A 14,277-nucleotide genomic window follows, 5' to 3' on the forward strand; every position below is an offset into this window, starting at 1 on the left:
TAATAAACATTGCTCCACATCAAAAAGCTACCTTGTAGACTTTGCGAACAATGGTATTGCATGCCTCAGATATGCATAAGGATGAGTTAACATGATGATTAACCTTTCATCAATAAAAAAAAAAGTCTATGACTGTAAAGCGGTATGAAGAAGCTCCTAGGCTTCTGGATTCGACCTGCTATTGATGAGAATTCCAGAAATGGGAGTGGGGATCAGTATACATCTAAAGTCTGGGAAATGTATTGTTTTCTTCCATTTACTCCTTCCGTCCTGAGGCTTAATGAAAACCACAGTGTTGCTGGCAATTAATCCCTAATTTAAATTTATGCCTTAGGAAACTGGTAGCTGATGAGCACAAATAAACTACATGAAATATGGCATGAACTTCTGCTGAAGGAGCATCCTCAGTATGAATTTGTTTTGTTACAGGATAGAAGCATTGGGTTATATGCACTGCATACACTGTTGTGTCTTCCTCTGTTTCAGCACTCCTATAAATTACATTTTTATTTCTATTGTGCTTTATTTGCACAGGCTTCTACAGAGGAGGAAAACAGCCATGGACCAGTGAATGGACTGCTTAATGCACCAAGCCTGGGTTCTCCAGTTCGAGTCCGCTCAGAGACCACCCAGCCAGACAGGGATGTCCCACTGATGAGAAAGTTACGTTCAATCCACAGCTTTGAACTGGAGAAACGGTTGACCTTGGAATCAAAGCCAGACACTGATAAATTTCTTGAGACCTGGTAAAGAGAAAATTTCTATCTCACATTTATGCTTGGATCTTTTGGGGGCTTGTTGGCTTAGACTGTATTTTCTTTTCTCTAGTACTGTATCCATGGACAGTGGTCAGTGAAAACCAGAAATGGAGTTGCTGAGCTATGCTTATGCCAAGTATAGCTAGTAATGTCTACTGGATTTATAGTATTTGCTCTGAGGAACATCCCTGGCTTCTATCCCATTTTACATTTTTAAGTTAAATTTTTATTGAATTTTTATTACTGTTTACGCTAAGCCAAAGTTCATGGTGTATTATAGACAAATAAAGGCAAAGTCCTTACCTCAAGGAATTCTTAGTTTAAGGGCCCATTTCTATCACACTTCTGTCGATTAGCACTTCATGAACAGTCCTGTTGACTTCAGTAGGACATGGGAGTCAGTGACTTCATGGGAGTTAGTGCAACTTAACTTGGATAAGCATTACAGAATCAAGCACTAAATTAGATATAGGCATAGATTACCTCTGGTAAGGTGTAATGTGTACAAGGAGCAGGATTTATGTAAAATAAAATAATAAGTTTACTTGTTTGTGTAGTGCATGTGTCATTAGTTTCACTGTTGTTGTATATTTCTAAAGTTGTCAGGAAAGCTTGTTAGGATTTTGAGAGAGAATTTGAAGTTGGAGAAGGAGGTTGTGTGAGTACAGGATCAGGGAATTTAGTCCAACTGAAGGGAGTATTATGGAAGGATAACACACAGGGAGGCTAGAGGGAAGAGGTGTTGGCAGAGCAGAAAGCTAAATCAGGAAACAATAGAAGAGTGTTGAGATCTAGGCAGTGGTAGAGCTGCGCAGAGCCTTGAACATGAGAACAAGGAATTTGAATTTGATGCAGAGCTTACGTGAGTAGAGGAAGACATGATCAGAGTAGACAGAGAGGAAAAAGAATTTAGTAGTATTTTGGATAAACGAGAGAGGTTCAAAGAGTGAGTCATGTAAAAACAAAAACTGAGACATAGAGTTGTATGTCATACTTAATTAAGGACAAAGAAAGGCAACTATCTCACACCAGTAATAGAACTAAAGTTTCATCATTTCCTTAACACCCCCTCACTCACAGTGGACAACAAAGGCAGAGATTTACATTCCTGAATAATAAAAACTCATTAGTGTTCTTCAGTAAACCTCTTACAAAACAAGAGAACATCCCATGCTGCAGAGAGACGGGATGAATGTTCATGTTTCTCACAAAGCAAAAGTGCAGCAGTTAGAAAATCCTTGCAGGTAGATAGAAAGGGTATATTTAGGCTGGTTTATTATATAGTAATAACAAAGTTATGAAACAAAACAAGTTGATGTGGTACATGGTTATTCTCATGTCACCCTCGGTCTCCTAATCTCCTTTTTTCATTCGTACCAAAAGGGAAGTACTGAATCCAGGCTGAAATGTTTTGGCATTAATTCATGCTGAGGTGAGGAGTTGGTTTCCTTTCTTTAGTTCCAATGTTCCTCTGACTTTTATTAACTTTCTGCCTCCTTCCCCTTATTTTCAGTAAATTGCTGTTGAGCCCTTATTTGACAGGAGTTACGTGTTCACATGCAAAACATTTGGTTGCAGGCATCTCCATAATTGCTGCTTGAAAATTATGTTTCTTATGCTCATCCTTGGATTTGTAAGACACTGCAGTAGACTCTCAAGTGAATTTAACTTGGCTTCTATGGCACAATTCAGATTGTGTAGTTCATTCTTAATTAATTCATATGTAACTTCTTTCTCTCCTAAGCTTGCAGAAGATGCAGAAAGACTCAAATGCTGGGAAAGAAACTGCTGTTGCTGCTCCTCCTCTTCCTCAGAAAATATCTGTTCCTGCTGTGGCTGCCCGCACTGACCGTGTCTGGCATTATGATGAAGAATATCTCCCTGATGCTTCTAAGCTTGCTTCAGCCAGTTCTCCAGAACAAGTTGATGGCATTGTCAGTAATGGCTTTGTGGCTGTCAACTTAAGCTCCTGCCGGCAGGAGGTTGATTCCAAGGAATGGGTGATAGTAGATAAGGAACGGGACTTGCAGGATTTCAGGACCAATGGAGCTTTAGTACATAAAACAACTGGAAGTCCCTCAGATGAGGAGCCTGAGGTTCTACAAGTCCTAGAGGAATCCCCCCAAGAGAAACAGCTGAGACTGAGTATTTGGGCAGAAAACAACGTCCATGCCAAGAATGAAGCCTTAGGTGTGGGGTTAGATCTACCTGTTGATCATGCTACTGCTGCTTCTGAACAATTTACAGATAAATTAGAATTTATGGCTGGAGTTGCTGGCCAGCTTCTTGCAGCCACACCTTCAAGTCCAATGGAGGCCCAAGCAGAAGGAGCCCTTACTCTGGTAAGAAAACTCATAGTTATAATCATATCTTTACTCTCTTTTCAGTGCTATATGAGAATAAAGCAGTAAATGAAAAGGCAGTGGCTAAAGTGTAAACAGGGTTCTGGAATGTTTAGGTTATGGGATATGGGACTTGACTCTGCACCAGGGATTTCCCAGGATCTGCTAAATTTGTGTCTAAATTCTGCAAGAGGTTTGCTTTCGGTTCAGCAGTGAACAACCCTCAGAACTGGGCTTAATTAAAAAATATACATTAAAAAGAACCTTTTAACCAACGACATACACACATATGTATATTGTTATGAGTAAATAAACAGAGAGTATAACAAATGTGTAAAATACTATGCAATAGTATGTTATGTCCTGTAGAGAAAGTCTAAAAGGCAGAAGCTAGTATCGTACCAAAGAAACAAAGTTTCTTGCTCCCTGCGTCCTGTAATTAGTTTCTTTCTTCTGAATTTCCTCTGCTGCTTTCTGCCCCTGAAACAACTTGGCTTCCCTGTTTGACTGGCTATAATCTGTTTATTGATCATAGGGACTTCTAGTGCACTGACACTGTAATGTTTATGTTTCTGCAACCCCTGATATATTTTGCACCAGTTATAGTTCTTTGCCGGCTTCTCTAACTCCACTGCTACTTCCCACTTCTGAAATAGTTCTGTAATTGCTTGTCATTTGCCTCTCTTCTGCTGGACAGATTGCCCAACAGATTCCTCTGCTCCTTCTCCTGTTGGCATGTTTCTCTTTTCTGTCTCATACATGCCTCATCTGCACAGTTCCCAATAGTTTTCCTTCCCCTTCAGATGTCTCCATCACCAAATAATGCTCCCTCCGACTTTATTTCTCTCCTTCCTTTCTTAGAGAGGCAGTGTGGTTTAGTGGTTAAACCAGGGTATAGGGACTCAAGACTTGTGATTTCAGTTCTTGCCTCTTACACTTGCTGTGTCAATCTGGGACACATATGTCAGTATTCTCAAACTTGGGTGCCTAAAGTTAGGCATTGAAATCCATATTTAGGCACCTAAATTAAACCAGTGGCATCTGTAGGTATACAGTATCTCTGAATATCAGGCCACATTTATTTAAGTACCTAACCTTAAGTACCCATATTTGAAAGTATTTGTCTTAATCTCTCTACTCCTTATTTTTTCTATATTATGGTTAAGTGCAGCATATTGCTCAGAAGAGACTTCTTGTCAGTATTCTGTTTTCCAAAATAAATTCCAAAGTTAAAACCCAGATAGAAAAGGACTCTGGTTTCATAAATCCTAATAAACCTGGCTTCACTTCTCTCTTACTTTACACCACAGTTTTAAAAAGTTAAAGTTCTTTTTGCTAAAAGAGAGGCTGCAAAAATATATGTCCCTTGATGCTCCTGATCACTTACTAATTCAGGAATCTGAAATTTTATTACTTTAGGAAAATTCAGAGACACAATTAAACAGTTCTACTTAATCTCTTCTACACATATGCAAATATCCCCATGTTCTTGTGAAATATTAAAGACAGTAGAAATATTTATACATGGTTATTTATTTTTAGGCACCCATTCTTTGCAAACTGTGTAAGTTACAGAAAGATTAAATGTACAGAAAAGACCTTAAAATATGCAGCTGCTGCTAAGCTAAAGAGAACAAGAATTTTGAAACATACGTTAGTAATGTGGCCAACACAAAATACTGCAGTTTTACAGTTCGTTGAGAACCCCATAAAGATGTAGCGTTGATTTACAGCTCAACTGTTGCTTTTTAACTATAGCCATAGTAGACAATGTATAGTAACATTGTTGGTGCAAATTGCTAATTTTCAGTTCTCAGTTTGCAACTTTGCATGGACGTTCTTCACACAAATGTACTATGTTACGGGCAATGGTTTGCTTACTTAAACTCTGAGTATAGGTGGGATTGAAACTGACTTGATTCTAATGGAGCTGTCATTCACTGAAATAGTAGTGAACAATGTGAATTTCTGGAGAGGAAAGTGAAGGTGCATTGGGAAATGGAGATAGCTATAATCTAGGTTTTTGAATTGGACTATGTAGACGAAGAAACTTTTGTTGAAATGGTAAATGGGGTAGGATTATGGCCTGAACTGGAAAAAGAGAGAAGTACAGGTAAATTTAAACTGCATCAGGAATGGGAGACATTTCAGAGAAGGTGAGTGGAGGAAACTTGTCTGGCTTGACAATGAATAAACAGTATGAAATTGAAAATGGAAATTAAACTGGAAGTACAATAACTCCTCACTTAAAGTTGTCCCGGTTAACGTTGTTTCGTTGTTACCTTGCTGATCAGTTAGGGAACATGCTCGTTTAAAGTTGTGCAGTGCTCCATTATAATGTTTGGCAGCCGCCTGTTTTGTCCACTGCTTTCAGGAAGAGCATCCCGTTGCAGCTAGCTGGTGGGGGCTTGGAACTAGGGTGGACTGTCAGCCCCCTATCAGCTTCCCATTCCCCTAAGTTCCATGTGCAGCAGCCGCCCAGCAAGCTATCAGTTGCCAGCAGTTCAGCTGTCCCTCTCCCCACTGCCATGTGCTGCTCCTGCCCTCTACCTTGGAGCTGCTCTCCAGAGCCTCCTGCTTGCTGAGGTGGGGGGCCTAATGTCAGGGTGTCCCCCTCCCCCTTCCTCCTGCACCCCGCTTACCCCATCTCCATAGAGCAGGGGGGACACACGACAGGGCTCAGGACTGAGGGAGCTTCCTGGCAGCAGCTGCTGTGGTCTCAGCTTGCTGATTAACTTAACAAGGTAGTGTACTTAAGAGTGGTGTCAGCTACTTAAAGGGGAAATGCGCATCTCTCTCTCTCACACACAGGGTGTGTGTCTCTGTCTGTCATGCTGTTTCCCCTCCCTCCATTTGTGCTACCTTGTAGAGTGTGAGGCTACATTAACAACAATGAGTTAACCCTTGAGGGCTCAGCCAATTGCTAGTTCATCATTTAGCAGTAAGGCATCCCACCCTTTGACTCCACCACCTCAACCAAGCTTCACAGTCATCATCGCTGTGTACAGTATTAAATTGTTTGTTTAAAGCTTATATTGTGTGTGTATATGTGTGTGTGTGTGTATATATATATATATATAGTCTTTTGTCTGGCAAAAAAAAAAATTTCCCTGGAACCTAACCCCCCCATTTACATTAGTTCTTGTGTGGAAACTGGATTCGCTTAACATCATTTCGCTTAAAGTTGCATTTTTCAGGAACATAACTACCACATTAAATGAGGAGTTACTGTATGAGTGGAGGTGATTTGGGAAACTTAATGTAAATTTGAAAAGGATTATCAAACAGTGCCTTTCAAAGGGTCTGATCCAAAGACTACTGAAGAAAGTGATTGCTTCCTTCTATTTCAGTGGCCTTTGAATCAGGGTCAAAGTGAGGCTGCTCCACAAATACCTGGTAGGTAACATGGTGCTGGCTTCTCCTCCTTATTTCTAGCTGCTTTTACAGCTGGTAGGCTTTTTATTTCAAAGGAGACCTGGATTCCTGTTAAAGCAGTTGGAAACAAGCAAAAAGAGTTTACCTCCAGTAGGGTTCATAGCTACTTAAGAGAGGGGGAGGAAACACTGATTGATAATCATGGGGGTCACACACATACCTAGGGAGACAGAAATAGAACTAGTCTTCAGAGCCTGAAGTCATTGATAAACTGTCCAGGAGCAGAAAACCACTCTATTGGATAGTATGCCCGGGGACCAAGGAGAGAGGGAAATAAAGGGGTTGAGAAATATTATGGGGAAGAGGGAGGAATAGATAGGGAGAAGGAGATGACGAGATGAAAAGTAAATGGTTTGATTAACATTTTTCCAAAAGGGCAAAACACTTATCCCATTCAAAACAATGAGAAATGCATACACTCTTCCCTAATATAACTGTTCCATGTAAGCATTTGCTTCAGTTGACATACATACATATAGTGCAAATGGTAGATGACATGTCCACTAAAATATCTTTTTGTTAAGATTTGATCCAAGTTAGGAAAAAGTATGAGACACCCTAGCCTAGATATTATCTAAAGGAAGAAGGTAAACTGAGGAGAACTGGAGACAGTAACTTCTGTGCAGTGCTGAGAGAGATTAGAATTTGACTAGGATGGATCAAATGTGTGACTAGGGCCCCAGTTCTTTGCCACTGATGTGAATGGGACCATTGATAAGCATTTTGGATAAATTTTTAATGCATAAACTTTTTTTGTGGTTGAATTAATCTCATCTTAAGTAATATTAAGAATCCAATTTAAAGCAAAAAAAGGAAGAGAATTCATCGTTAAAGGTATAAAATTCATGATGCTGTAATTTCACTTCTTCATCCCACACAACTGTGCCATCCCTCCTTACTTTGGGCCCAACTTTCTGCAAAATAGTCAAATCTGATATTTTGACAGCCCACCAAAAATGTGCACTTATCATTATACATTACTCATCTCATCAGATGTCTCCTAGAGGTCTGAAATGCTAATCCTGGCACTGTAGCTGGAGGGCTTTATAACTTACTTACTGTCAGAAATAATAGGGAAAGCAGAATCAGATGAATTTCTAGCCACCTTCAGCTGAAGTATTAAAACTAATCACACATCTGGTGGAAAAGACAGCGAGGAATAAACTAACAAGGGAGAAGTTTGGATGAAGAACAGGAGACAGAAAAATGGGCACATAGTGACAGAGATATAAAATGAAATAAAAATGGTAATAAGAGACAGAATAGAGCGATGATGACAGACATGTAAATGTAAGGAGAATAAGAAAACAATTAACTGGAAGAAAGTAACTGAATTTAATGTGAGAGACAGAGAATTTTACTTTTATATAGCACCTTTTATACAATACATAAATAACTGCACCACTGAAATGCAGCTACTTCTGGGACAGAAGGTATTATCAAGGCACACAACAACCAGAACAAAAGGAGGGAGAGGAGAAGGAGAAACTTTCTGCTGGCTTGGATTGTGACCTCTTTTTGAATTCTGACTTATGTTGCCTATAAGAAATTCAGCAAATTCATCTGGAGAATAAACCTTTAATGAAAAAGAACTCTGCCTTAAAATAAGAGGTTTTTCTTGTTGGTCTCTAATAAGGGTTCTGGTTTATTATTATATTACAGTAAATTTCTACAGTTCTCTTACTTTTAAACTATTTCTCATCACTCAAATAGTCTAATCTGTCTTTGAGTGCTGTTAAACTCCATCTGGCAGCCATATCTGGGTATGTTTCTTTAGTACAAGAATCCTAAGTCTTGCACACTCTAGTGTAAAAAGGTTTTAATAAGGATGGTTGCATGTCTTCTCACCTATTTGTGACTCTTCACATTCTTTGGATTTGGCTCTTATGCCTACATAACTCATGAAACCATGGTTTGACCCCTTAGGAGAATGCGTCTTACTGCATTTATCCATAAAGATTGCAGTTTTTATTGGCTTAATCATTGGTTAGAATAGGCAGTGAAATCTGTCCTGATAACTGACCTTACTTTAATTTTAAAAAGAGCACTTTCAGGTCATCTCTAAACTGTCATTTTTAGGCCAATAGACTATAATATTTTGATATAAATCAACAAACTTACTTTCATACGAGATTGTTTGGTTTTTTTTGAAGTACAAGTAGGTTTATTGAATCCTTCTTGTGCTGTGCTATTCAGCAAACCTTAGGCATGTTCTGTAGTTGTCAATATTAGTGTCCACAGGCCCTGTTGTATGCCGTTTCTATTTCTAGGTGGAATATGATAAATATGTTGTCTCAGGGCACATTTATATAGTAACTGTAACTCTGAGACTCTAAAGGGTAGGCTCACTGTGTCTTTAAAGAACCCATTCCCAAAATAAAATGGCTTTAGTCAGTATCATCAGTCTCCACTGTTACATTCCTCCTTAACAAGATTCACTGAATGAGTGCATCTCATCCACATACAGTGATATCTGGGAATAAACAGAAAATGTATCCCATATGTATTGTAAAATGCTATCCTAAAACAGAAGAGTGGAGGAATGACTTTCATTCATAGTGGCTTCATATGAATCTCTTCCTTGGGACAGTTTCTCTTTCATACATCCTGTGTTGTGATTGTAGTTGAGGATTGTTCTGCTCCATAGTTAGGGAAACAAAGGAATGTTGCGGTATCACAGCCACAACACAGGAAGATAACTATAGAGGGCGAGGAAACAGTAAAGACAGGGAAAATAAGGACATCTCTGCATAATTAAGAAGTAGTGAGCAGCACTTTCATAGTTAAGGTTGCAACCAGTGTTCCATGTATAAAACTTATTGTAACCCTCCTTCTAACTTTTTAAGTCAAGGTGATAGTGATCTGAATTGTGTGTTTTCAGAAGTGTAGCATCAGAATTGGGTTAATGGCAAAGAGTAGAAAAAAATGACTTTCACAATGGAAAAAAAGAACCCCATGATACGTGAATGCTGGTTGGCTGAAAACGTTTGGAAACTCATTCTAATGTACTTTATAATGCACTGTAATGTATGCTGTGATTTCTTTTCACAGATTTCATCATTAAAAATTTTACTTTTTTAAGTTATTTGTGTTTCTACATCAGAGATACTATTGTATATTTGTTGACAAATGAGATTGTCATATCCAGATTTAGATTACACATCTTTTGGCCTTTAAAAGTCTAGATGAAAACGATATATAGGTGACTATAGTTTGGATTCTGCAGAGCCTGAAGATTAAAATAGTTGAATAGTGTATGGAAGGTGCTTAGGATACATAGTATCAATGGTTGTCTGTAGGTCATATAGTGTCTATCACTTAGTCTCTATCCCAGCTTTTGATAACATTCAAAAACATTGTAAAATACTTTACAAAAATAAGAAATTAAATAACAAAAACGTTATTATAGTTAAGGTTGCAGTGTGCAATTCAAGACGAGGCATACAATTAAACACATCCTTAAGAAAGCTCAAAACATTAAAAAATATGGAAATAGCAAGCTAAAGTTTAAAAAGTGATAAAAATCTTAATACCTACTGTGTTCCCACAGACTATTAAAGAGACAAATTATTAATCACTGCAAGTCAAAAAACTTGGATTCTGCCTCTGTAACAAAATATTCAGAATGACTAAAAAGTAGAAATTAACCTTTATCTGTTTATCTCATAACTTCCCTAAGAATTGTACCTCTAAACTTTAATACCATATCTTATTCATACAACCATAAGCAACTCACAAAATCAAAAATACTTTAGCAACTCAAGAACATATGAATACCAGATATATCATTTTAGGTTTCTCTGTCGCTGTAGTATGTAAGCACATCCAGATAGCATTCTTTCTTTACTAAGCAAAATAATTTAATGTACCTGTAATTAGACTAATATCATTAGAGACAACATCTGCTGTCTGAACATACAGTAAACATCACTGTTATGCCAGATGAAAAAACTATGTCTAGTACATTAAAATGGGAGCTATTTATGTCACAACTTGATACTCCAAAACAAATAGTACGCACCAGTATTCACTTATCCAACTGTATGATGTTTAAAATGTACATAAGGGACCTGTCAAATTCCCAATAAAGTCAAAGAAAAGACTAGCATTAACTTCAATGGATGTTAAATCAGGCCGTAAACTAGTAAAGCAAATCCAGGGGTAGAGCAAAGGTCATATGAATGCTGGTGATTTAGAAGTTTTGTGTGTGGATAAAATGAGTGATAAGGTTGGTATCAGAATTGTTTGTGTAATCATAGAAGCCTTAAATTAAACATACTGATATTTAGTTGTTTTTTAATTTAATTTAGATAGTGTGCCCATGTGAAAAAATACAAACAGGAAAAGGGGCAAATTTTGCTCTTGTTGATGCTGATTTCAGTTTTATATTGCACCTCTGGCTATGAACAAAATTTGCCTCCAAGAATACAATTTCAGTATAATACTACTGAACCAAATAAAGTGTCAGTAAAAACGGGGTAAAACGGATCTAGAAATATGAAATAGTGCTGTAGGGGGGAAAACGTTGGGTCTTGGTTATTTAATACAAGTTCTGAAACAACTCAGTTTCCTCCTTCCTCCAGATGATTCTGAACACTGCTCTGAGAACATTTCAACACGAGATGCTTTGGGGAATAAAGAAATCATTCTGTCTGTCCCCATATCTGTTTCATAGTAGAGACCATGTAGCAAAGTTGAAAGATCAGAAATTATTTGGAAAAAATTATGTAGCCTTTTTGTGTTGCTTTTCAAATAATAACAGTAATAATCCTGTGGAAAATTGTAGGAAGTGTCAGAATTGACAGCAGGTATGTGTTTTCTGCACTTGTGCTCCAGATTTCTGGCTCATTATTTCCATAGCATTGCTTTTTTTTTTTTCTGGTCATTGAAAATCCCCTTCTCATTGAACATCCTCAGGCTTCTGAGTTTGGTCCCTGTCTCTTGTGAAGAACTGATTGATTGAGGGTGATGAAACAGCTATGATTGTGGGAGGGAAGATGAGAGAGAGAGAGAGTATGTGTATATAGAAAATTGGCAGAGTAGGTAAGTGGAAGGAGAAACCTTTATATAAGAAAGAGAAGTGGGAAATGCACACACATGGAAAAAAAACCCAGAGCTGATTAGTAGTAACACATCACAAGATGTGGGGACAAAGAAAACTGCCAGGATAATTGCACACCTTTGGGCAGTAAGGGCATGAGACCAAGGTCCAAGTGTATTCAGCCACCCACACCAGAGGAGTCATACTATATAAGCTTATTTCTTGAAGTGCTTTTCATTTTTTTTTTGTAATCAAGTATTTTTAAATATAATGAGGACAAAGTCCCATATGTGAAGTTGTAATGGGTGTTGGTCAATTATAATCAGGTGTTGGTCAGATTTATTATTTTATAAATATTGTATCTATTTTTTAGATCTACAGAGAGAGAGAAAGCACCTGTTAATAAGTTACAACAAAAACTCCTGTTCAGCCAAAACAATGCTTGTATCGCCTCACAGTCTGTTTACCTGTTCTGGTATTGTTACTGTATTAGTATAAAATTTAAACAGGCTATACAATTTTACCTTTTCTTATCAGAGCATCTTTTTATTAATCAGTGAAGAACATGCTTACCCATGGAACGTTTGGTTACAAGTCAGTCCAGAATATTTTTTTTAAACTGCATGGCGTTTTTTCTGTTTATTGTTGACATGTTTTATAAATGTAATAACTCACTATGAGTTTGTTACAATAGTGGTTATAGTGTAATTGTATAATCAGGAAAGTAACTATGTAAAAATGCCACTTTCTTACTCAACTGGTCTTCCTGTGTGTTCAAGTCACATCTGTTGGATTTACTGAAAAAAAATTATTTATTCCTATTACTACTTCAGAAGCCATGCAGCTAAGAGAAAATGAACTAGGTTCTATTCTGCCTCAATCATCAACAAAACAGTCAATTGCATTCTGATTCCAGAGCCAATTTTTTTCTCTGTTACAACCTTACAATCACATTGACTTCAAATACGGTATTATTGATCCTGGAGATAACTGAGAGGGAAAAGAACACTTTATTTTTAGATCTCAGGGTGTTCTTGTGATGCTGACAATCAAATGATGTGCTTACTGACCTGACCTGTAAATTGAGCAAATTTGACTTGGAAATCATTGAGAGAGTGTACTGAAACTATAATTTTTACAGATTCACTTTTCTGCTTATAGGACTTATATACACTTCATCATGTAGTTAAAAAAGTGAATCTCTAAAATGACATTTTGTATGTTTCAGTATTTGGTCAGTCTCACAGATTTTGAAATTAAATATGTTCAGTATCAGTTGTCAGGACTGTCGGCCAATTTTTAGCTAATCTGGCTGATAACCCATGAAATTGTTTCTTATACATAGGCTTCCACTGGTCTGGATATCATGATCTAGACCTGCTCTTTCTAGCATGGAGGCAGTCTGAGTTTTGTTTCCTTCCTTCCTCCTTTGAATTCCAAGTAATGCTGTTGGATTGCTGCAATACCACTTTCTGACCCACGTTTACTCTGCCTCCCTCAGACAGAACAGCTTCAGGCTTGCTGCTCTTCACAGAAGAAAGCTTTAGTATGATAATTTTCTATCACAAACCATTGGGAATGTCAGACGAGTCACATATCAGTAGTTGCAACTTGTTATCTTTCATTTTAAGGCAGCCTGAGGATCCTGTATATTTGAATATACATGGTTTCCAACTCCCTCAGAGTATAAGTAATGCAGTGGAGCCTTGCCCTGCATTTTACTACACCTTCCACTGACTTCTCTCAGCAGTGCAGCAGAGGTGTCTAGCCTATGCCAGCAGATCAGCTCCCTCTGTGTGTGAGTGTGTCCCCTAGCTCAGCCTGCCATTATACTACACTTTTCACTGATTTCCTTCAGCAACTCAAAGTGGCCTATATCACCAACTTGCTAATGTCAGTAGGCCTGCATTTCTTCTGGCTCAGAGTATGTCATTGTGATTTAGCCCTGTCTGCCACTGGCATTCCTTAGGCACGCAGCAAAGTGGTCTACATGTACCGCTGGCCTACCTCAGACAGCAGAGCATCCAAATATGTGGAAGGTGTAGGAAAAAGTGTGCCTAATTTTTTTTTCTTCTCTCAAGCTCCTCAGTTTGTGTGCCAGGATATCCAAACCTAGGTTGCCACCTCATTGGTCCCACTGGCAGTTCTTCACAAGTCAAAGCAGTAGAGTGTGGTTTAGTAGCTCATAGTAGTGTACAATCTAAATATAATTCTGCAATGAAAAGGTTGACACAATGAGTTGCCAAAAGTGACATAGCTATAAAGTCACTACAGAAATCCTGTTACACGTTTTCACACACCAGTATTTATACCACTCTTGGTAGTCTCCCATTTCATACTTCACTTTGGTGGAGGATATTCCTCCATCCCTTCATGTTGGTCCTGAACTAACAAATAACAGTAGAAGCAGCAGAGTTTTCAAACCACCTTAAAGGTTTTTGAGCTCTGAGTTAATGAGAAGCTCCTTGAAACCAGATTCCAGGTCTTGAATTGGCCACAGTGGCCCTCAAGTGGAAAATTGTGGTATAATTTCAATACCTGAAGCCTAGATGGTCCCTCTGGAACATAAACACAACCCTTACGACAGAAGAGACCATTCTGTAGTTGGAACTCAATCATTTTGGGTACCCTCATAGTTCAGGATCTGGCAGATCTGGGTTGCATATGAGTCATTGGGGAGTAGAAGTGGATGGAGGACATC

At 38.2% G+C, this 14,277-nt stretch overlaps 1 protein-coding gene across 4 annotated transcripts in view; it reads left to right on the top strand.

Annotated features, from left to right (window-relative positions):
- TTBK2 (tau tubulin kinase 2) overlaps positions 1-14,277 on the top strand; it is a 210,364-nt gene that overhangs the window by 163,085 nt on the left and 33,002 nt on the right. For all 4 annotated transcript variants that reach the window (XM_073348604.1, XM_073348603.1, XM_073348602.1 and 1 more), the window contains 2 exons: positions 535-746; positions 2,503-3,100. In XM_073348604.1, the coding sequence (XP_073204705.1) occupies positions 535-746; positions 2,503-3,100 (810 nt within the window). The remainder of the gene's footprint in view (positions 1-534; positions 747-2,502; positions 3,101-14,277) is intronic.

This window comes from Lepidochelys kempii, chromosome 6 (genome assembly GCF_965140265.1).
Source record: "Lepidochelys kempii isolate rLepKem1 chromosome 6, rLepKem1.hap2, whole genome shotgun sequence".
NCBI lineage: Eukaryota > Metazoa > Chordata > Testudines > Cheloniidae > Lepidochelys > Lepidochelys kempii.